The sequence below is a fragment of the Balaenoptera musculus genome, chromosome 10 (assembly GCF_009873245.2).
Source record: "Balaenoptera musculus isolate JJ_BM4_2016_0621 chromosome 10, mBalMus1.pri.v3, whole genome shotgun sequence".
NCBI lineage: Eukaryota > Metazoa > Chordata > Mammalia > Artiodactyla > Balaenopteridae > Balaenoptera > Balaenoptera musculus.
Genome location: NC_045794.1, coordinates 45,822,769 through 45,846,261, shown reverse-complemented (window position 1 = coordinate 45,846,261; position 23,493 = coordinate 45,822,769). Strand labels below are relative to the sequence as shown.

Sequence of the window (23,493 nt, the reverse complement as noted above, 5' to 3'; positions counted from 1 at the left end):
TGAGGCGGGGCCAATGCTGGCGTGCCGCTTTCTGATTGGTAGGCTTCTGGATCCGCCCCCGGAGAGGAGGGCAAGGCCCTATTAAAAGATCTCAGCTCCGCGCTATCGGGGTCAGAGGCTTGAGTCTAAGGCGTAGAGTGTATCATGTTGAAGATGAGCGGGTGGCAGCGACAGAGCCAAAATCAGAGCCGGAACCTGAGGAGAGAGGCGAGTACTGATTCCCCCATCTACCTTTTACCCTCCCATCCTCGTGAACACCAGTTATCCCCTTAAAGTTAGGGCATCCGCTCTTAAGGATGTGGTCCCACCCCCTCCGCAACGAAGTGAAGTGACCGTCCGGGGGAGGGATGAGGAGAAGCCTTCATTCAGAAGTAGTGTTAACAGACCCCTCTTCCTTCGCACGACAGCAGCATCCCACCACTGCCCGGAGCACAGGCCCTACTCTGTGCTGTTCAGGGAAGGGGCCCGAGCTGCCCTAGAAAGATTTTTTCTCTCCCGTTGCAGACCCCAAGCCTCCTCGTTAGGCCTGCCGGGTGGGAGGCGGGGCAACAGGACACACCCCCGCGCCGAGAAGCCTGGTTGACAGTGGTTCAGGCCGCTGCCGCCACTTTGCCACCAGCGTCCTCCCCCTCCCCCACCCCCAATCCTGTCTCAGCCGCAGCGTCTCAGGGCCAGCATAGCCACGTCAGTAGATGGGGCTTTTGGACCCTCCACAGGACATTCTTTCTGCACCCTTGCAGAGGAGAGAATCTTAAAAGAGACTGACACAAGCCTTTGGAAAGGGGGGTGTCGATGGACAGGGAGCAGAGATGAGTTTTCCTTTTCCCCAGAGGTCCCTAAGCCTTCTGCACAAGAGAGCATCCTGGATCTTTTATGTGTGGGAAGCCATTTGGAGGTCTCCCAGTGGATTGTCCTTCCCCTGGGATTGGTCCTTGCCTCTTTTCCCTTGTCCTGTCTCCAGCTGATCTCTGTGTAACCATTGCATCAGGTCAGCCCCCTGCTTGGCTCTGCAGCCCTCTGGCCCGGGGCTCCACTGCTGATGAAAGCTATATCCCACACACTGGAAAGCAAGGAGGGTTCCCCAGGGAGGACAGCCCTGTAGAGAAGCACTGAGGACGATACTGCATCTAGAGTCCCCAGGGATAGGCAGCTGCCGCTCTGCCTCTGGGCTTCGTCCTCCTTTTCCTGTGAGAGATTGGGGAGATTTATCTATTGATTCCTAACAAATACTTAACCAGCACCTACTATGCTGGTTAAGTTTGGGGCCCAGCATTTATCCATGAACAAGAGAGAAAAACAATCTCTTCTCTCACAGAGCTTACATTTCAGTGGGAAGAGGCATACAGTAAGCAAATATGTTAAGTGCCATAGAAAAAAACTATAAAGCATGGAAGGGTAGAGAATGCTGAGTGGAGGTTACAGTTTACACTGGGTGGTCAGGGATTCCCCCACTGAGGTGGTATTTAAATGAAAGACCTAAAAATAGGCAAGGCAGTAAGCCATGTGATATGTGGAAGGAAGAGCTTTCCAGGAGAAGGAATAGCAAGAGCAGAGGTCCTAAGGTGGGAGCATGCATAGTACCTTTAGGGAACAGGAGGCCAGTTGGCTGGACTAGAGTGAGCAAGACGGAGAGTGGTCAATGAGAAAAACAGGGCAAGGAAAGAGCAGATTGTGGAGGGCCTTCTAAGCCATTTTAAGGACTTTAGCTTTTAATATGTGTGAAATGAGAAGGTTTTGAACAGAGGAATGACACAGCCTGACTTAAGTTTTAAAAGGCTCACTTTGGGTGCTGTTGTGGATAGACTCTGGGAGGGGTTGCAGAAGCAGAAACTGGGAGACCTGCAGTCAAGAGGTTTCTGCAGTCACCCAAGAGAGATGATAGTAACTTGATCTAGATTAGAAACAGTGGAATTGGTGAGACATGTTTAGATTCTGGGGTTTTGAAGAATGACTTAAGAAGTTTTGCTGGTGGTTTGGACTGGATTGTGGGGTGTGAGAGTAGAGGAATCAAGGATGATACCAAGGTTTTTGGCTCAAGCAACTAAAGTTGCTGTATACCGAGACGGGAAAGACCTTGGAAGGAGAAGATTAGCAGGAGTTTGTCTTTGGACATGTTCAGTCTGAGATGCATATTAGATATCCAAAAAGAGAATGGCAAGTAAGCAGTTAGATAGAGTTGGAGGTCCCAGGAGAGGTTCTAGACTGGAAATACACATTTGGAGGATGTCAGCGTGGGAATGGAATTAGGAAAATGCCACTTGATTTGTTCCCTTCCCTGTAGTCCAGTCCTTACCCTGGCAGATTTGAGGACTGCCTTAAATTTAGAGAAAGCTGAGTTGGCCAGGATTTTGCTATTATGTAATCAGGACTACAAATGTCAGCAACTAAAAATAAAGGAAGTCAGGCTCTTCTCTGTCCTTAGAAATGGCTACAGGAACCAATAACTAACTATACTCTATAAGACAGGAAGTAAGGAAGGAGCAGTAGGAAGCTGGAGATAAAAGAACCTGCCTCTCTCCCCCCTTCCAGAAATGGCTAACATTTATCTTTGATCCCCACAGTGTTCCAGAAGGAAGTGTATCTTCATACATCACCACACCTGAAAGCAGGTAAACTTAACCAACCCTTTCCCAAAACCAGCTTCTAAGAATTGCTGCTTAGGCCCCCTTTACTGGGACCCTAAGAAATTATGAAAACACCTAGAGAAGGTGGGAGAGGAGAGTTTGAATCTGAGCAGGCTTTTGCTATTAGGCCACGTCCATCCTCCTGACCTGCCCCTAACAAGGTGACCAAATCACTATTCTTAGAGCATGTCCTAATTGAAAGCTGGCTCTGAGTGAGCAGTCAGCAGTCAGGTGAGGTCTCACCACACCTCAGTCCCCACCAAGGTTAGACTGACCCAAGAACTGTTTGTCCAAGCTCCCCACACAGGAGGAGAAAGGAGCACAGATGGTCTGGTGACTGCCCCTGGAAACAACCAGTGGAGTTCCCCAAGGGGGGCTGAAGACTTTTACTAGGAACCCATAAGAATGCACATCCAAGCACTTGCTTCTTCAGGTGCTGGGCAAAAGCAAAGAGGGAATATCATTCTAGATCAGGGGTTGGTAAATTTTAAAGGGTCAGACAGTAAGTATTTTAGACGTTGAGGGCCACACAGAACAGTCTGTGTCACAACTATTCATCTCTGCTGTTGTCTCATAAAAGCAGCCGTAAACAATATGTAAATAAATGGATGTGGCCATGTTCCAATAAACTTTTATCTACCTAAACAGACAGGCAGCAGGCCAGTGTGCCAACCTGTAGACTGACGGCTTTGTGGAGCTTCTTCCCCCGCCCCACTATCCTGAGTATGTCCTTTCCCAGAGCCTGATCCAGCCACAGAGATGGCAGCTGAGTCACTGCCTTTCTCCTTCGGGACACTGTCCAGCTGGGAGCTGGAGGCCTGGTATGAGGACTTGCAGGAGGTGCTGTCCTCAGATGAAAATGGGGGTACCTGTGTCTCACCCCCTGGAAACGAGGAGGTAAGACTGCTAGGCCTAACGCTGGGCTGGGCGGGGGGCGGGGGCTGCGGGGTACTGCCTGTCCCTTCTCAGCTAATTAACACCTACTCTGCCTTTCCTCATTCCTTTGAAGGAAGGACCAAAAACCTTCACCACTCTTGACCCCGCCTCCCTGGCTTGGCTGACCGAGGAGCCAGGACGAGCAGCGGTCACGTGCACCTCCCAGAGCCCCAGCTCTCCGGATTCCAGTCAGAGCTCCCCGGCTCAGGAGGAAGAAGAGGAAGACCAAGAAAGACCCAGGAAACGGAAACACAGTGGCCAGTCCCCGGCACGGGCTGGAAAGCAGCACATGAAGGAGAAAGGACAAGAGAATGAAAGAAAAGTGGCACAGCTAGCTGAAGAGAACGAACGGCTCAAGCAGGAAATTGAGCGCCTGACCAGGGAAGTGGAGGCGACTCGCCGAGCTCTGATTGACCGGATGGTTAATCTGCACCAAGCGTGAACGGCTGGGACCAGCACTTCCCCCTCGGGCCACTTCTGACCCTTCCTGGAAGTATCTACTGACCACCTTCTCACCAGTGCCAACGATGTACCCCTCCCACCCCCATCTATTCAGTAGGGGGAAAACTTAGGGTAGATGACAGGAGAGGGTCTCGGCATGTATATAGAGATTGTACATTTATTTATTACTGTCCACATCCATTAAAGTGACTTTCCAGGAGCCAAGTTCTCACTTTCACTTTTTCTTCTTGCCTTTAGGGGTTTCAAGGGGTTTCCCCTCAGCTAGAGCCAACTGTTTCTTCAGATCCAAGAGTTTAGCCACCTCTGCAGCAACCTGGTTCTTGTCTGCCTTTTGTGCTTTCAATTCTCGGACAATGTTGCCCTAAGAGAAGAGGGGATGGGGGAATCACAACAGTGAGACCAAAAATGACCTATTTAGGATTCAGCCTCCCATAGGGCTTAAGCTCCGTAGGGAACCTAAGCCTGCTTGGTCAGCCTCCCATAGGGCTTAAGCTCCGTACCTGCTTGGTCACTTCATCCATCAGCACTTGTATCTGCTGTGGTCCAGCTGTTGTCATAGTCTCTACAGCTGCTGGCTTGGGGGATGCTTTTGCCTTGAGATCAACAACAGAGTTAGCACCTGCTACCATAAACATCCCCCGACCTCAAGTTTTATATAACATCTCAGGGGGAAACTGATTACCTTTAATGACAAGGACTCTTCTAGCTAAGACAGGAAAGAAAAATGAAGTGAGGAAGCAGCAGGGCCAATAGATGGAAAGAGGGATGAGTGAGGGCTACTGAAGGATACTAACTGTTGGTGGGTGAGGCACAGTCTTTAGCTTTCTCACCTGGCCCCCGCTGAAGCGCTGCCTCAGACTTTCAATCTGGTCATTTTCCAATTTTTGGAACAAGGGACTGACCTGTGAAAAAAAGAATTCCAGAATCATTCACTGATTAGGTATAAACTCTACCAGACTATACAGAGGGCCTCTCCACCCCAACTTCTGACATTTAGGAACTCAGTGGTCTAGAAAAAAAACTTTTATAGAGTGTAACACTGAGCAAATACCTGCTGATTTCAGTATAGAATCCAGAAAAAGCATTCACTAGGGTCAAAAATTAAACTATTTAATGATGCTAGGTTGATGCAAAAGCTTAGAGGTGTACATACTTTTATCACCTTGTGTTGAGGAAGTGGTTACCTTGTATTCTCCCTGCCCCTTGGGTCCTGGCATGAAGGACAGTGAGGATACATGAGCTACAGAAAACACTGGGTTTGTAAACCAATACCAAGGACTTTATATTAGAAACAAGCCTAAGTGCAGAGTGGGGATGAGTGGGGAAGGGGTTCGGAGAATAGCTATGAGAGTCTCATGCCCAAAGTTAAGTTCTTCCCTGACCCCTCCCCAGAGGCTGCATGGCAAAAGCAGGAATTTTGAGAGAGGCTGACTCTTCCAAATCTCAGAGACCTACTGTGCCAATCTGGTGTCCTGCTGGTAAGGTGCACAGGAAGTTTGTGAGCAGGATGCTGCAGGCTGGAGGTGGGAGCTGCAGCTGGGCCTGGATGGTAGCACTAACCGTGGGCATGTAAGGCTGGAGCATGATGGACAGCAAGGCAGCTATATTCACTGCCAAGCCTGTCACTGTCCCTGCCCGCTGCCTGGGGAAGAAAAGATACTAGTCACGACCCCCAGGAGGACGCAGCCTACCAGCCACTTTATTCCTGGAGCCAACCCTACCTCCTTACCTACCTGTCAGCCTCGCTGCCTTTAATCCGCTTCCAGGGCTCGTTCACCTGAATGTACTGGTTGCCATGGCGAGAGATGGTGAGGATACTGCGTAAGGCATCCCGGATCCTGGGAAGGAAGGATGCAGGCCAAGGTGTAAGGTTCTGGGGGGACCAGTATGGGGCTCTCAACATGCCAGCAGATCACTGAGTTGAGACAGAGGTGTAGATACTTACCGAACCTTCTCTAGCAGCTGGTGATAATGCTGGAGCTCCAGGGTGACATGGGCCAGCAGGCGCCGATCATCAGAGGTGAGCACCATCTCAGGCACAAAACCCCCAAAAAACTTAGACACAAACATCCCAGCTCTGGATGGGAGGAGGGAAGGAGAGGGGAGAGAAAAGAGGAGTTACTGCCCAGTCTCCTTAGAGAAATGTGACAGGATTTTCATAATTCTGCATTTTCTCAGAACTGAAACCACCTGGCTCCCTCAAGCTGGAAGGCAAAACTTAACAAATTAATTCCTTATTCTCCCTCTCCCCTAAGAATATGACTCTGCACATAACAGACATTTTATATACAGATATCCCTTATATAAAGGGAACTAATAAAGTTAAGCAACCGTTTATTTTTAAGAAGTTAAAAACTCAGAATGATCAAGTTGAAATATGCATTAATTGCTACCAAACAAATAAATCCTCTAGTAGGGACTATCTGTTCAATGTGGTTAATGAGCAAACCTGAAAGCGTGTGTAGCCATGGAGGATATTTCTTTAGGTTGCAGAGTAGCTGAGATAGGGACCGATAATGGAATGTGAGCCTGAAGTAACAAAACTGAAAAGTACAGCAGAAGTCTCCTACCCCTATGCAAAAATAACCCCCTTCTTCAGCCAAACTTTTCAGTGGTCTGCAAGTGAACCTTTTTGCTAGGAAAGAACACATTTCCAATTCTACAAAGAACATTAATAAGAAAATAATTCGCAAAAATTCACTTTGTGACCAACTCTGCTAAATCACATCTCTACAACTAACTTGCCCCAAGCATACGTGGCCTACTAGTCCCACCCCAGGCTCATCTGCTGACTCTCATCCCTCACCAGGTCCCACCTGTTGATGAAGTTGCCCAGATTGTTAAGCAGCTCAGAATTATTCTTGAGCAACATGTCTGTCCAGGAGAAGGCACTGTCCTGACCCTCAGGCCGAATGTACAGCAGATAGAAGCGCCAGATGTCAGCAGGGATCCCTGTGTCCTGGGCCATGTCCCCAAACACTCCCACACCCCGGCTCTTAGAGAATTTCCCGTCCTCGTAATTCAGGTATTCTGGACAGAAAAGGAGAATGAGAACCATCTGTTCAAATCATGTCCTTCCTCGTGGGATGAACTGGGAGATTGGGATTGACATATATACACTAATATGTATAAAATAGATAACTAATAAGAACCTGCTGTATAAAAAAAAAAAAAATCATGTCCTTCCTCTCTGACCCACTAACTCTTCTTTCCTCTCCCTCAACCTCAGTTCTAGAGTAGCTGGCCTGCACAGAACTTGGGAGATCCTTCCTCTGCATTCTGGTCTTCTTCTGTTTACTTCTACCCATTACAAAATTTAGCTTTGGACTTTTGCTCTCTTCAGGTTCTTGTTTCCTTTTTCTGCGTTGAGCTTCCATGTTCTAATTGTTTCCTATTTCATCTCAACTCCTAACTCAAGACCTAGCACCTCTCCAGGAGCTTCTTCCAAGTACTGTCTTGGCCCTCATTCCCTAAGAACATCCCCATCTCCAATCTCCCAGGGTACCTGTAGCAATGAGGTGGCTGACCAAAGTGTAGTTGTCCTCAGCTCCTAGGGCTGAACAAGGAAAGACTAAGCCGTGGAAGGGAACATTGTCTTTGGCCATGAACTGATACAGGCTCACCTATGGAATATAATTGGGAAACAGAGCTCCTGAGATCCTCTTCAAAGGCCCAAGAAAGATCAGCTACCCACCCCTAACCACCCCACTATACACGCACCCTCCCCAGGTCTTTGACAGGCTAACAAAGAACTGCTCACTTGTTCTGGGTTCTTCCACCATTTCTCCCACTGGTCTGTGTAGTTGGCTGTGATGGACAGGTAGCCAATGGTGGCATCAAACCAGACATAGAATACCTGGAGGGTCAGGAGGGAGAAGACACAGTAAGATGCAAGAACACTGGGAAAACCCTGCCAACCCAAAGCCTCAGACTGAATCAAGACACAATCAACACTCTGTTCTGCTAGCCCAGGGTTTCAATCCCAAAGCTGAATAGTATGAGATATGAATAAAGCATAGGGTTTTTACCTTGTCCTCAAAACCTACTAAGGGGACAGGGGTTCCCCACTTGAGGTCTCGGGTTATGCAGCGTGGCTTGAGGCCATCCCGAATCCAAGAACGAATGATGAACCGGGCGTTAGGTGTCCAGTCACTGCCAGGCAACGTCTTCTCCAACCACTCCTCCAGCGGCTTTCCCAACTGAGACAGCAGAGAAGCACAGAGAGCTGGTTTAGGACAGTCGCATGTGTGGTCACCATAAGGATAAATACGTACAACCATTTTGGAGTAGTTTGGTGATATATAATTAAAATTAAGGATTCATGACTTTGCCATAGCAATTCCACTTCTAGGGATTTTTTTCAACAGAAATATTCACATAAGTGTGTACAGATGTGTTTATAAAGAAGTGCACAGTTCACCACAGCAAAAATTAAAAAACTAATTCACTTGGTTCAGTAGAATTTAAATAAATATAGTATATCAACATAATGAAATACTTATAAGCCCTTTAAAAAGAGTGAGGAAGACCTGTATGTATTGATATGTAAAGATCTCAGAAATACATTAATTAAATAAACTGCTAAACAGTAATATATGATATAATCCTATTCTTATAAAAATAAATAGTAATACACAGATTAACATAAGGCCAAAAAATTTTTTGTTTTGTTTTGTTTATTCAAGACCCATTTATTCTCTAGTTCTGCCCACATGGAGACACCCTTCTTGAAAAGGGGTTGAATCCTTCCGTTCACTTTAACACCCTGTGCTGAAAACATGTCTTCCGAGGTTTCAACTCCGAGATCCACAGTCTTAAAGCACTGATTCTTAAACCTCATCTAGATTTCTCCCCTTGGATGGGGGGAGATGACCCAAACACAGAGAAGAACAGCTCAGGACTGTGGGCTCTGCTCGCCCAGAAGACCTTGCAGCTCCCCTGACCAGTCGGCTGGAGCCAGGATTAGGGCCCTGAGGTGAGGGGCGCCTGCTGGGCTGCTGCCACCGCAGATGGGCCACGCTGCCGTTGGGCGCCTTCCTGCCCCACCGCCACCGACCCCCAACTCCTGTCCTCTTCATTAGGCTGGCTGTCACCTTTAGGTTCCCTGGAGTCTGGGGATTCCAGACGGTCTCTGCTCACACTTCCGTATCACGCCTGCTGCCTCAGAACTGCTGATTCACACTGTCCTGAAGCCAGTCCTAGAGTGACAAGAGCCACACCTGCAGGTCTATTCCACTGACCAGACGCACAGGACCGAGCTGGGCCCACGGACCTACAGCTTTTGTTCAACCCTCCAACTTAAACATTTCAGGAAACAGCAAAATGCACTCTCCACCTTGGTCTGGACTGTGTCGGCTGGTCTACGTTCACAGGCCAACAGCCGCTGTCCTTCCTTTCCTGCTCATCACTGCACCAGCGGGTCACTCCTACCTGCTGCCGTCACACACCTGGCAACCTCGTGTTCCGGGGCCAGCCAAGAACTGAGACCCCAGCAGGCCCCTAGTTCCCAGCAGGCAAACTCCCCATTAAACTACTGCTGCCTAGCCGTGTTCTCGAGGCTTCAGAGCCGGGAAAGTGCGGAGAGGATAGCAATCCGCGGCGCCCCCAGCCCCAGCCCCACGATGCTCCGCGGAGGCGCCTGAACCTCGCCGCAGCCACCCGCGCCAACACAAGGGACCTCTGCGCCCGCCTGTCCCGCGAACCCGGGCGCACATCCGACCACCGCGACCCACGATGAGACGCGGGGGGCGGGGTTCGGCCGGCAGCGGGCGCTGGGGCGGGCGGGGACCCGGGCTCCGGCCCCGAGGCCGCGCGGACCCAGCAGGCCGCCCGCCCTCCCTCCCCACCCGCCGCCCGGAAAAGAGGCCAAAAAATTTTTGAGGAAAACTATATCTCAGTGCTGATTAAGGGGAACATCCACGTTTACACCATGTATTTCATTCTGAACATTATTTTTGTGGCCGCACCGCACGGCTTGTGGGATCTTAGTTCCCCGACCAGGGATCAAACCCGTGCCCCCTGCAGTGGAAGTGCAGAGTCCTAACCACTGGACCGCCAGGGAATTCCCTCATTCTGAAATTTTAAAAACAAGCGTATATCACTTTTGTAAGCAGAAAAACAAAGATAAATCTTTTGTAAGGGATGGTTCATGTGATTCATCCACATAAACACTGTAGCATCCAAAACCTGACAACACACTCTACTGGTGAGGCTATGGGCAAACAAGTGCACACACACACTACTGGGAGGAATGTAAAATGGAATAACACCTATTGAGAAAAATTTGGCAATAAACTACATATGCATTTCTCCTGCACACAGCAAGTGATCCCTTTTAAGGAATTTATCCTGAAGATACACTTCCCACAATACAAAAATACACATGCAGAAGGTTAGTCACTGCAATAGTATTTTTAACTGCAAAATACTGGAAACTACCTAAATGGCAAACAGAAGAAATTGGTTAAATAAACTATGGTACCCACGGGACTTCCCTGGTGGTCCAGTGGTTAAGACTCTGCGCTCTCAATGCAGGGGGCCCGGGTTCAATCGCTGGTCAGGGAACTAGATCCCTCATGCCACAACTAAGAGCCCGTATGCCACAACCAAAAAGAAAGATCCCGCATGCCACAACTAAAGATTCTGCATGCCACAACTAAAGATCCCACATGCCACAACTAAGACCTGGTGCAAATAAATAAATATTTGAAAAAACAAAAAACAAAAAACTATGGTACCCACACAAAATGGAGTACTATGCAGCTGTTTAAATAAAACAAACAAACAAACAAGGCTGAGTAAGGATGCTCTCTATGATCTGATATGAAGTAATCCTGATATGGAGTCATTTCTAGAACATACTGTTAGATGAAAAAGACAAAATGCAAAAGAGTATATACAGTATGCTATATTTTGTATAAGAGGAAATAACACACACACACACACACACACACACACACACACATATATATATAGGCTTATCTTTACAAAAATAAACACACTAAGACTAAATCGGAAAACAAAGCCAATCACCTACAGGAGATGGGAGAACAAGGTAGCCTGGACAGGAAAGGGAATGAGGGAATGACACTTCTCTGAGTATACCTTTTTGCATGGTTTTGATGTTTTAGAAGCATACTGATGTTCTACATTTTCAAAAAATTAATAAGTATGAGGAGAGAAAAAAGAACTAGAAGCAAATGAAACAAACTTATTGGCTTACTTCAGTAACACAACCACACTAAAGGGGGAAAACACTAAGCCAAGACAATTTTGAACATATTTGATTATATACCCGTGCTTGGTGGGGGAAGGGGCAGGACTGCCAATAAACCCTACACTCGTCTTAGTAGGTTTTTTGATAGTGGTATGGGTGAAGCAATTCTGAAATTTTTAGGTGTATTGTAGAATCGAGCAAATGAGTAAATAATGTTGTTGGGAACCAGAGTACTTACTGTTTGGAAGAAGGGAAATAAAAATATGAGATGAGGGAAAGCGAGGAAGAACCCCATGGGGCTGGACTGGAATTTCAGGTGTCGGTGTGAACCCAAAACAAATGCCTAACTCTCTGCTGACAGGGCCTAGAAGCAAAGACACCCCAGTAGCAATGAGCACACTTAAATCTTGGTCTCTAATACTGTTCCCTACTTAAAAAAAAACAGGGCTTGGTAGAGAAATGGTTGAATCCCAGACTGGAACAAGATGAATCTAGAATATCCTGCTATGCTAGAAAATAAGGAAGTGCTTAAAAAATGATGGGAGACCTCAGAAACACCCAGAGAAACAACCTTGAATAGGCTACCATTGGCCAAATAAGGGACAATTCGAATATGAAAATTATTTAGGACAGGAATCAATTATAAACCATTGAAAAAAATTGGAATCCATGAGTTGACACTGATAATAAATAAGGAGATAAATGAATGAAGGAGAAGGGTAAATGTGGAGAGAGTGGCAGAGTTGGCAAATCTTAACGAAAACTGGTTCAGGTAAGAATGATTAAATAAATGGATGCTAAATTTAGAGGGAACCTTTCAATAAAGAGAAAAGTACTTGCATGGTCTTAAAGTGTATTCCCACAGACTGCTTATAAGTTGCAAAGGGGAAAATATTAATTGTACAGTGGAGAAGCTGGGTAACACCTTGACTGAGCAAAACTAACATCACCAATGAGGGGGAAATGGCCATGATGTGCCTCTGGAAAGAACAAAGTATCATTTATGTAGTATTCCAACTGAGGATGCATAACCTGAATCTAGCCATGAGGAAAACAGCCAACAAATCGAAAATGAATATTCTATTTTAAAAGGGGGAATCAGGGCCTATATTATTAAAAACTGTTAATGTCATAAAAGATAAAGAAAGGCTGAGGAACTGTTTCAGATTAAGGGAAACTAAAGAGACAGAAAAACTAAATGCAATACATGATCCAGAGCCAGATTCTACACTACAGGAAAAATGATGCTAGAAAGGATATCAATGGAATAGTTGGCAAAACTGGAATATGGCTGGTAGATCACACAATTATATCAACGTTAAATTTCTTGAAGTTGTTAACCATACTGTGGTTATGCAGGAATATGTCTTTTTTCTTAGGAAACACACAAGGCAGCATTCAAGAGTAAAGAGGTTATATAAGTACACATGCATACATGTATGAGAGAGAGAATATGCTAAACCAAATGGAGCAAAATCTTAACAGCCAGTGAATCTGGGTAATGGGTACATGAGGTTCTTCTGGGTAAAGAACACGAGGTTCTTTGTTCTAGCAACTGCTTATCCTTGCAACTCTTTTTGCAAGCTTGAAATTATTTCCAAATAAAAAGTTTAAAAGGAAAAAAAAAAGCAGCAAATCCACTAAAGTGAAAAATTGGTTAAGACACATTGTGAAGTAAAAGAAAGAAAGTAGACTGAAGAAGAATATGAATGCCATGATCTAATTTGTATTAAGGAGGAAAAAAAGGCATAAGAATACTTTCATATGCAAGTGCTACAAAGGAAAATCAGCAGTAGTAAATACCTCTTGGCAGATGGGCCTGGACCTTTCACTTTGTGCCCTTTTCTTGTTACATCTTTTTACCTTAAGCATGTAAGTATAATTTTAAAATGGAAATTAAAAACATATGAGGGTGACTTGGTACAAATTTGCCTCTGCCTGTGGCTGAGGCAGAGGGGGCAGAGGAGGCCATGCAGACTGGCTTGAGGGAAGGGCCCACTCACCTTAGGCAGGTCCAGAAACAGGTGCTGAGAGGATTTCACCACAGGGCACGACCGGCAGACTTTACACTGAGGCTTCTGTGAAGGGGAAGTCAAGAGAAGGGGTGACCCAAGGTAGGACAGTCAGGATCAGGCTGCAGGCCAGGAGCTGTCCAGGCGAGGGGGGAGGCACAGAGAGATGAGGTCCCCCCTCTGCCACCAAGCTTAGCCTCACGCTCACACCCCGCCAACTCATGAACTACTTACTTGGGCCTTCTCTGAACTTGCAGACTCAGGTCTGCATAGCACAACATCTGCTACTCAGAGTTTCACATCTGTGTCCTTTCACTCCAAAGAATAGGAAAAAGCATTCTCTGAGCACAGGCTAGACCCAGAGCCCTGCCCTGTACGCAGCTGTGTGAGGAGCAGAGAGCCATGCAGAGAAGACACACGGTTCCTCTCCTTGAGGAAGTTACAATCAACCAGGGAGAGAGGGCTTGCGTGAGAAACAAGCACAGGCTTTCACACGGCAAAATGTCAAGAAATACTTATTTTCATGGCACAACTTGACTGTACAAACATTGAAGGATGATGGCGAAAGGAGTAAACAGGTGGAGCTAACCAATGAAAGCTTCTGAATGAGTTTTGATCTGGGTTTTTGAAGGTGAGAAATTGTAACTCTCTCAGGACCTCTCTCCTGAACTCCACATGCCTGTATCAACTGCCTACCTAACATCCCTCCTTGCATGTCTAAGAAGGCACCTCAAACTTAACAAACCCAAATAGTATCACTGCATTCCACAGGAAAGCTCTTCTTCACCCAATCTTGCCTGTGTTCACAGATAGTACTACCATCAGCCCAAGCTGCTCAAGCTAAAAGCATACAAGTCGTCATTCTCTTGACTTCCCTATCACCCCGAATTGCAGTCTATCCAGTTCTATAGAGTCTGCCTCCAAAACATATCTCAAATCCTTCCCCCCTCCCACTCCGCTATTTCTACTGCTATTAACCTAGTCCAAGCTATCGTCATCCCATTTCTGAGCGACCACTGGCCTCCAGACTGGTTTCCCCACTTTCTCTCTTGCTTCCCTCCCACCCATTATCCACAGAGCAGCGTGCCATTCCACTCCCAGATGGCTGACTGGGCCCTGGAAATCGGGTCACTGCCTACCTCTCTGACCTTGTCTCAATCCACCACCACCCATCCACCCCCACCCCGACTCACTATGAGCCACACTGCCCTTTTCAATTCCCCTTTTCAGCGCTTTGCTGCCTCGGGCCTTTGCATTTCCTGGTGCTTCTGCTTGGAACACTCTTAACCCCACTCATCACCTCCTGGCTCCTTCTCATTCTTCAGTTAAACTCTCAATTCAAATGTTACTTCTGAGAGGCCTTCCCTAATCACCCAGCTTAACTCTTCCCCCAGAAGTCACCCTCCACCACATCTTCCGGGCTGTTTACCCTGGAGTAACTCTGTTCTATCTTTAGTGTTGGTCTCCTCCTGCACTAGATAAAAATCTGTCTTGTTCACTGCTACATCCTCAACACCTAGAACTGTGACTACCCTACTTTAAAGACTCAAAAAAGTTTGTTGAGTAAATGAATGAATGAACTACCAAATGAATAAACATGGAGTAGAAGAAAAGGTGGTATATATGGAAGAGAGAAAGAACTAAACAAATGCAGATCAGGTGGTATGAAGCAGGAGCAAAGGTAGGGTAGTATGAACTCAACTTGTCGATTTTCCAGCACAATGCCAAGCACATAGTAAATGCTCAGTAAGTATTTATGCAATGGACTGGGTGATGAGTTGCCAGGACAGACTAGGAAGAGCCACTGGTGAAAGGTGTTGAATGCTAAAACAAAAATCCTATGGACAACAAGGTCCTACTGTATAGCACAGGGAACTATATTCAATATCCTGGAGTAAACCATAATGGAAAAGTATATAAAAAAGAATGTATATATTTGTATAACTGAGTCATTTTGCTGTACACCAGAAATTAACACAACATTGTAAATCAACTATACTTCAATTAAAAAAAAAAAAAAAAAACCTGAGGCGGACCAGACTGGGAGTCCCTTAAGATTAGAGACTGTCTCCTTCCGGGCTCCCAGGAGACCCTCCTCTCACCTTGAGCTCGATGGCATTGATGAGCTTGCCACACTTGTCACACTGGTCACCCCGGGCCTCCTCATAGCCACAGAAGGGACACACACCCTCCACAAAGCGGTCAGCCAGGAAGCGGGCACAGTGCTCACACCGCAGTTGCTCCACAGTATCTTGCAGCACAAAACCTCGGGCCACCAACCGCTGGAAGATATCCTGGGTAATTCTGACGAGGTGAGCAAGGGACAGGGGAGGGGTGGACCGGGGTAAGTCAGAGGAAGTGGTGCGCCCCTCCCTCCTTCCACTCCGCCCAGGATCCAAACCCATTCAGTCCAAGTGCCAAAGAAATCAGTCAGAGGCCACTTAAGTCATTTGTAGGGAGTTTACTGATGAGCCCAAACACCTCACATAAATTGCCCAACTCCCCACACGATCTCTTTCCTCATCGCTCTAGAATTTACTTTTGTAAAATACAGATTTATCTGTTTTGTATTCTTCATTAACAAAAATCTCCAAAAGGATAGGACTGTTTAGTTCTTTGATATGTCCTAAAAATTAAAATTAAATCAGAGTGCTGCTAAACTGCACAGCACGCTCAGCTGGCAGCCTGTCTACTATGCAGTTTTTATAAGGATGATAATCAGGCAGAGGAAGATGAGTGTATTTGCTATAAACACAGGAGTAGGAGGGGCTGTCCTGAGACCATGGCGGCCAGGAAGAGAAGGGAGGCGGTAGAGGGAAGGCAGGTCCTTCCCATGAGCCTAAGTCCTGTCTCTTCCCTCCCTCAGCTACACCTTCAGCCCTGGTCAGGCTTCTGCACACAATGAATCCCCATAATAATGCCTGGGACACATTTCAGGACAATATCCGGATGTTTGGGGGTGGGGGGCGGGGAACAATCTTGGTTCCTTCTTTCGGTCTCCTAGATATTCCCACTGCCCCCGCCCTCCATTTCTGCCTGATTAGAGGAAACCTACTTGGTCTGCTGCGGAGTGGTTGTCCGACCAAAAATGTCAAACGAGATATTAAACCAGCGGTAGATGTCGGCGTGGATAACATGGTACTTGTCACAGATCTCCTGAGGGGTTAGACCCTCCTCCATAGCCTTGGTCTCTGTCGCTGTACCATACTCATCTGTCCCACACAGATAGAGGGTGTTCCACTGGCGGAGCCGGGAGTACCTGGAAGGGAATGTGGTGATCATGGGGCCCCATCTCAGCCCCTCCCATGTACCCAGGATCCCTCCGGCTTCCCCCCTTGAGGCCTCCTATTCCCTTGGGGACCACTGCTCCCTCAGGGCTTTCCCCCAGCAGCCGGCTCCACCTGGCAAAGACGTCAGCACTGAGCACGCAACCGATGATGTTTCCAAGATGCGGGACATTGTTGACATAAGGGAGGGCGCTGGTGATGAGCACATTCCTCTCCCCAGCCACAGGCAACCTGGTAGGGAAGAGGAAGAGAACAGTCCAGGGGGGAGAAGAGAGGGTCAGGAGGGACCCAAAGTGCACAGAACACCCAGATGCATCTGTTCTACTGTAACAGGGCCACATCCATCTGAAGTCTTTCCTCACATGAATCCACTGGAGCATAAACTCCCCCAAAAGCCATGAGATCCCTACAGTTGGCGAATACAGGGCCCTGCCCACAGCAAGCAAGCCTCGTGTACTGCTCCTAAGAAGCCTCATTCTGACACTAGCTCTGTCTCTCTTTACTACCCTAAGTACTCCTTTTCCATTAGCTCATTCCCAGGCTCCAAACGCTGGGGTATTGACAACTCTCCCCAGGATCTGTCCAACCACCATCATTTGCTGACTTCCTAGACGCCAATGCCACCCAAAAACACTTTCCCAGCACTGACCTCTTCCCTTCTTCCCAAGTGCTATGTTAACATTACCTCTACTCACTACCTGAAATGCTTACAGCTCGCCAGCCCATACACAAGCCTTCCCAAGTCCTCTCATATCCCTTGACTCTTCCCTCCCTAACCCGTATCGGTCACTTCCTCACAGCCTGACTCAAACCAGCAGGAAGCAGCCATTGCCTTCATAGCCACCCTCTCCTCCCCACTTTCCCAGGATCATTCCTAGTCATGCAACTCAATCTGCTGTCGGAAGTCACTCAGTCTGCTCTTCTCTTTTCACGCTTCATCACCAGTGAAAGCTCAGCTGCACACATCCTGTATTCACCCCCCTCCCCGGCACTGACACCTCACCAGGTTTCCTTTCATCTTTCTAACCATTCTTTTCTCTTTTTTTTCAGTTTTAATATTTTTTCTTTATTGAAGTATAGTTGATTTACAATGTTGCGTTACTTCCAACCATTCTTAATCTACAATTGCTGACTACCATCACTTACCGTGTCCTTCAACCCTGGGCATCCTGCGAGCACACCGAGTCCCATAATCTCTTCTGCTAATAGAGACTCCAATGATTCCCTCATGTTAACCTTACCCTTCTTCCCAGCTGCATGCTATATATCCGGTTAGATGCTCCATCTACTTCCTGGAACATTTTACAGCTCATTTCCTTGAGAAAGATCTCACTGTTTTCTCCTGGATTCATTGACTTTTCTCCCCATGACTGAGTACCATAGTTTTCTCTGAAATCCAGCTTAGAAATCAGCTCCTTCAGGAAAGCCTTTCTTTGCTGACGACCGGCCTTCCACCCAGTCATCCTTGTATCCCGAGTCCATAAGCATCTTGTACCACACATTCTGTGGTGCTCCTTTTGTGTCACCCTGTAACGTCTCTCTCATCCTGAGTGTGCTTACTACGGTGGCAGATATGCACCACCGCAGAGTACGCCCAGGGTTCTGCCCTCAAGAGGGTTACATTCTATCAGGTAACTTCTAACTGGATCAGTGCGATGAGAGGTACAAAGTGCCCAAGGAGCTCGAAGGAAGGCAAGCATCTCCAGCCTAAGACTAAGACTTCACAGAGGCAGAACCACTTGAGTTGGGCCTCGAGAATGGGTGGGAATTTGCCTGATCAAGACACTGGGGATGCTCCGTATAATTTCTTACAACTGCATGTGAATCTACAGTTATCTCAAAATAAAAAGTTTAATTTTTAAAAAAGTAAAAAAAAAAAAAAGACACTGGGGATGTCCTTCAGTCAGAAGGAAAAGCACAGAAGATAGCCTGGTTTGGCTCTAGGGTCTTTAGCCAATTGTCTCCTCCTCTAAGTACACATTTAAACATGTTAGCCTGTATAAACACCTAAGAAAATCTATCTCCTATTCTTTATTACCTCTAAAACAATCCTCAATAGGTACTCAAAGAAATACGCAAAATGAGTGAATGAACAAAGGACGAACTTTCATTAATTCATTCAAATTTTATCATTATCTACCAAATGCTTGGCCCTATGCTAGAAAATGTGTACCATAAAAGAAGAGAGAGGCCCTGCCTTCAATAAGCTTACAGATTAGCGAGGAGACAGACATGTAAAGAGACAATTACAGGGCTTCCCTGGTGGCACAGTGGTTAAGAATCCACCTGCCAATGCAGGAGACACAGGTTTGAGCCCTGGTCCGGGAAGATCCCACATGCCGTGGAGCAACTAAGCCCGTACACCACAACTACTGATCCTGGGCTCTAGAGCCCATGCGCCGCAACTACTGACCCCGTGTGCCTAGAGTCCATGCTCCGCAACAAGAGAAGCCACCACAGTGAGAAGCCCGCGCACCGCAACGAAGAGCAGCCCCTGCTCGCCGCAACTAGAAGAAAGCCTGCGTGCAGCAACGAAGACCCAACGCAGCCAAAAATTAAAAAAAAAAAAAGTTTATAAAGAGATAATTACAACATAATATGACAATGGAAGCTCCCAGAAGATGAAGCACTTAAGACTCTCACAAGCTCTATAGAGAAAGAAATTATAGAACCGGTCTCTTGAACAACTGTACAGCAGGTAGGTAAGATGCAGGCATTCCAGGGAGAAGGAAGAGCATGGGCAAAGACACCAAGGTGTGAGAGTATATGATCTCAGCCTGCCTTCCTCTTAAAACTCATCTTGACCCAACTGCCCCTTGACTGACCAGCCTCCAGCCACTAGCCTTTTAGAAATTCCTTATAAAGAACCAAACACGGTGCTTGCTCTGAGACACCCTTCCCCCAGACTTACCCTTGCCTAACTCTACTCATCTTGCAAGTCTTAGTTCCTTTTTTTTTGGCCATGCTGCGCGGCTTTCGGGATCTTAGTTCCCCAACCAGGGACTGAACCTGGGACCTCAGCAGTGAAAGCGTGGAGTCCTAACCACTGAACCACCAGGGAATTCCTGCAAGTCTTAGGTCAAATGCCATTTTTCTAAGTTAATCTCCTGTGATATTTTCTCATAGCATCCTGTTCTTTTCCTTCATAGTACTTACCAAAATTTATAATTATACCTTTGTGTGACAGGTTTTTTTTAACTTTTAATTTTATATTGGAGTACAGTTGATTAACTACGTTGTGTTAGTTTCATGAGTGACAGTTTTTTTTAAATACCTGTCTATACCACTAGACTCAAAGTGGTATGAGAGCACAGTCTTGTCTGTTTCATTCCCCTCTGTAGACCCAGTTCCCAGCACACAGGGCCTGACAAGGAGTGGACACTTAAATCTTTATTGAACAACATGTTCAGAACTACAGACATTTCATTTCGATGGAAAAATCTACATATGTGTGTGAATATTATCTTAGCTTTCAGGAGAGTAACAGAATATGATGCTAAGCATGCAGGCAGGGGCCAGAATATGAAAGGTCTTGTGAACTACACAAAGAAACCATCTGTAGAATTCTGAAAAGGAAGGTGAGATGATAACATAGGCAGTTTTAAGCAGCCATTCTGGTGGCAGCGTGAAGCATGGGATGGCACGGAAGGAGAAGGTAAGAAATGGTGAGGCCCAATCTCAGGTAGCAGCAGTGAGGATAGGGAGAAGGGATGGATACAAGGACTCTTTAGGAGTTAGAATCAATGACCTGGTAATGGAACAAATGATAACAAGCAGAGATGAGAGAAGGGTATAGATAGATGACACCAAGATTTCTGGCCTGGATTTTTAGGTGGAAGGTGGGAGTCATTCACTAAGACAAGTGAATGAAGGAGAAAGAGAAGCTGGCAGGGAAGGTAATAGGTTTGGTTTTGTACACGTTGAGTTTGCAATGCCAGTGGAGGTGGAGGAAATCTAGGAGATAGTCTGACAACTATGTCTGGAGCTCAGAATAGAGATGTGAACTGGAAAGAACAGATTTAGGTGCAATCAGTAGACAGAAAGTAGCTGAAAACATGGGTGCAGATGGGACTGATGGACAGTATATCCAAAGTATTAGCCAAGAGGTTGAGAGGACAGAAAATTAAAGGTCAGCAAAGAGAATTCGACAGGCAGGTATTGGCTCTATCGACAATTTCCACGTAAGAAACCAAGCCCCATTCATGTGTGCCTACTCACACTGGATTCTGCTGTGGCTGAACAGGGGGCAAGCTTTCCAGGCCCTTCTCCCAAGCAGCTACCGCCATGGCAATCTCCTCCTCAGATAGGGTAGCCAGCTCCTCCTCCTATGAAGAGTGGACAGTATCCCTCACCAGGTGAGGGGGGGGCCGTAGAGTAAAGAACTTTTCTCCTTGCTCTCCATGAACTGAAAAAGTTAGTAGTCATGCTCAAAGTCCCTCTCCAAGCCACCCACCACCTCACGCACTGAGGCTCTGTGGGGACCCCTCTGCTCTGTTCCAAACCTCAGGCTCATTGCTGACAGCCCTCCCCTCAAGGGAGCTGGGCTGGGGCTGCTTTTGGAGGTAGGGCCGGAGGGCCAGGACACCCTGCTGCTTCAGCACAGTCTCTGCAGCTCGCTGACATGGCTCCTGAGAACTCAGTGTCTGGAACCAGCTGTGCAGGGCACCCAGCTCCTCTGTGGCATGGAAGAAAAGAAGCAATCAGTAAGACCTAGAATGGGTAGGCGGGAAGGGACCCCCTCCCCTTCTTCACAAAGTTTCTCCAGCTGCCTTTCCCAGTTCCCTCAGCCATCTTTCTGCTATAGCTGCCCTGTCAAGCTACACCTCAAAATGGGTCCTCAGTATTCTACTGCCCACTCTGTAACCCCTACACCAAGCTCCTGGGGTTGGGGCTGGTGGAGAAGTGATATGCACAGTTCTCACCAGGGAGGTATGCCGGGTCTTGGAGTAATGGATACAGTGCTCCCCACAAAACAATGTCAGCTAGAGATTCCGTCTCCTTTGTTGAGGAAAGAAAGGAAGAAGTACACAGGTGAGACACTCAGTTTCTTCCCAATTGACATAATAGTATCGTACATTTCCTAAGCACTTACTATGTGTCGAGCACTGTGTTAAGCATTTTAAATTACCTCTCTTAATCTTCACAATAACCCACTGAGGTGGACAATAATACATTACCCTCACTTCAAAGGTGAAAAAAATGAAGTTTAAAGAGTTTTTGTGAGTTTTAAAGTTTACACTGCTAGTAAGTGGCAGTTTGGAAGGTCTGAACTCTGAATACAGTCTTCTTTCTGAATTCGTATATCATACAGCTTTCCCCAGTACGCATCTCAAGGCCCAACTCACCCCAGCCAGGAACGGACAGCTCCGACGACTCAAGCTGTGGTCAATATGAGTCAGGGCTCTCCGGACCAGGCTAAAAACATCTTCTCCCTTCTTCCCTTGGACCACTAAATAGTACAGGGCAGCGGACAAAGCTGGCTAAAATGCAGGAGACACGGGTCAGGGCAGCCATGCAGAGCAAGAGCCTGCCTGCCATTCCCCACATCTCAGCCCTACCTGCAGCTCTGTCGCTTCCCATTCCAGCCACTGGTTGGTGAGGTCATCTTGCTCCCAGCCAGATAAAAGAAAGAAGTATCTACCCAGGGAGAGAGCAACAGAGGCAGAATTAAAGGGGCCCATTTGTCTAGCCCATTTCTCACTCCCCAGTGAAACAGTGGTTGTAAACAAGGCTACATAGAGGACAATAATTCCTGATTCTATTCAGCCACCTCCCTGCATCAAGGACCAGTACTGACCGACAGATTGCACTGGTGGAGAAGAGGTAGTTGCCACTATCCAGTTGCAAGACAGGAACCTTAGGCCGGGTCAGGAACGGGACCACACACTCTGACCCGGGAGAGGAAGACAGGCGAAAAACAGAGAAAAGAAAAGAAATGCTTTGTCAACTTAGAAGGACAACTTCACGGGGGTGGGGTGGGGGCAGGGGGGATGGGCAGTCTCACGGAGAGGGTCCAGGATAGGACCACTGAAAGGGGGTGGGTCCAGAATGAACTGGAGAGACCAGCAGGTGTTCAGCTGAGACGCCCAGCTGGAAACAACAGATGGGGACTGCAGTGAGGAGGTGGTGGTACTGGGGTAGTGCTGCAGCCAAGAAGTGAAACAACTGAAAGTAATTAGGATATCTGAGAATGATCTGAGCTACAGTGGGAGAACAAAATTAAGAGAACTGGGAGGATTGACAAGAGAACCGCTTAAGAGTCACGCAAACAGATGGCTGGGAATGAGAAGAGGTAAACGGAAGAGAGTATGTGTGTCTCTGTGTTCTTAGGAGAGGAAAGTAGGGTTTCCTAAGGACGACAAAGGAGAACCTGGTGGTTATCATGTGAGTGACGTGGGGGGCGGGGGGTTGCCTGATAGGCGTGGGAGAAGATTGGAAAAGGGAAAGAGGTTCACTGGAGTGAGGCGAGGTCCTGGAAGAAAGAAAAGGGTACACTGAGCGTAATTAAGGGAAGTGACGGATGAAAGGTACGACTCGGAAGGAAGAGGGTATGGGGTGTCCAAGGATAATGCGGGAGAAGGTTGACGGGAGTGCGTGGGGGGGGGCGGGGTTGACGAAGACAACTGTAGGGTGGTCGTCGGCGTGTTTTCAGTCCCGCCCGGCTCATCCACCGCCCACCAGCACCAGCAGACTACCTTCCGGGCCTACAGTGCTGATGAGCAGCTCCGCTCTGCACTGGGCCCTCCCGGCCGCGGCCAGCACGGGCAGGCTCCCCGGGGCGCCCTCGCTCACGAACAACCTCATTTCGCCGTGGATCCCACGCTGATGCAACCGGAACCGGTCTCCCGCCAGTGGGATGAGCGACCGCCGCGAGGCACGCCGGGAAATGGAGTTCCGAATGCGGCCTTTCCCCCGGCCAGACTCCCGGAAAGTAGACTATTTCTCCCATCATGCAA

General features: G+C 47.4%; 2 protein-coding genes across 5 annotated transcripts; one reads left to right on the top strand and one right to left on the bottom strand.

Annotated features, from left to right (window-relative positions):
• Positions 1 to 63: 63 nt before the first annotated feature.
• Positions 64 to 4,221, top strand: DDIT3 (DNA damage inducible transcript 3). Of its 2 annotated transcripts, none has more exons than XM_036864878.1 (4): positions 64 to 207; positions 2,562 to 2,609; positions 3,364 to 3,521; positions 3,634 to 4,221. In XM_036864878.1, the coding sequence occupies exons 3-4, from the start codon at positions 3,384 to 3,386 to the stop codon at positions 4,000 to 4,002; spliced, it is 507 nt and encodes a 168-aa protein (XP_036720773.1). In that variant the 5' UTR covers positions 64 to 207; positions 2,562 to 2,609; positions 3,364 to 3,383; the 3' UTR covers positions 4,003 to 4,221. The 2 variants fall into 2 exon arrangements, with proteins under 2 accessions (XP_036720773.1, XP_036720772.1); XM_036864877.1 differs by having other exon boundaries at positions 100 to 207; positions 3,273 to 3,521.
• MARS1 (methionyl-tRNA synthetase 1) lies at positions 4,162 to 23,414 on the bottom strand. Of its 3 annotated transcripts, none has more exons than XM_036864871.1 (22): positions 23,233 to 23,414; positions 22,335 to 22,425; positions 22,096 to 22,174; positions 21,883 to 22,017; positions 21,460 to 21,535; positions 21,040 to 21,212; positions 20,756 to 20,862; positions 16,652 to 16,768; positions 16,306 to 16,509; positions 15,353 to 15,554; positions 13,242 to 13,316; positions 8,051 to 8,221; positions 7,783 to 7,878; positions 7,528 to 7,645; positions 6,839 to 7,052; positions 5,968 to 6,099; positions 5,756 to 5,860; positions 5,478 to 5,664; positions 4,817 to 4,924; positions 4,705 to 4,728; positions 4,523 to 4,615; positions 4,162 to 4,383 (listed from the first exon to the last, which is right to left on the bottom strand). In XM_036864871.1, exons 1-22 carry the CDS (start codon positions 23,339 to 23,341, stop codon positions 4,237 to 4,239), a joined length of 2,763 nt encoding a protein of 920 aa, XP_036720766.1. In that variant the 5' UTR covers positions 23,342 to 23,414; the 3' UTR covers positions 4,162 to 4,236. The 3 variants fall into 3 exon arrangements, with proteins under 3 accessions (XP_036720766.1, XP_036720768.1, XP_036720767.1); XM_036864872.1 differs by having other exon boundaries at positions 4,237 to 4,383; positions 4,853 to 4,924; positions 23,233 to 23,378; XM_036864873.1 differs by lacking the exon at positions 4,705 to 4,728 and having other exon boundaries at positions 4,168 to 4,383; positions 4,853 to 4,924; positions 23,233 to 23,387.
• Between the last annotated feature and the right edge of the window lie 79 nt (positions 23,415 to 23,493).

Excerpts from the sequence above, each read along its gene's own strand:
- MARS1 (XM_036864871.1), bottom strand. The coding sequence starts at position 23,341 with ATGAGGTTGTTCGTGAGCGAGGGCGCCCCGGGGAGCCTGCCCGTGCTG. Across the intron at positions 21,536-21,882 it reads GCTGTCCGTTCCTGGCTGGG|GAGACGGAATCTCTAGCTGA; the intron begins GTGAGTTGGGCC and ends TCCTCAACAAAG. Across the intron at positions 21,213-21,459 it reads AGACCCGGCATACCTCCCTG|AGGAGCTGGGTGCCCTGCAC; the intron begins GTGAGAACTGTG and ends TCCATGCCACAG.
- DDIT3 (XM_036864878.1), top strand. The coding sequence starts at position 3,384 with ATGGCAGCTGAGTCACTGCCTTTCTCCTTCGGGACACTGTCCAGCTGG. Across the intron at positions 3,522-3,633 it reads CACCCCCTGGAAACGAGGAG|GAAGGACCAAAAACCTTCAC; the intron begins GTAAGACTGCTA and ends ATTCCTTTGAAG.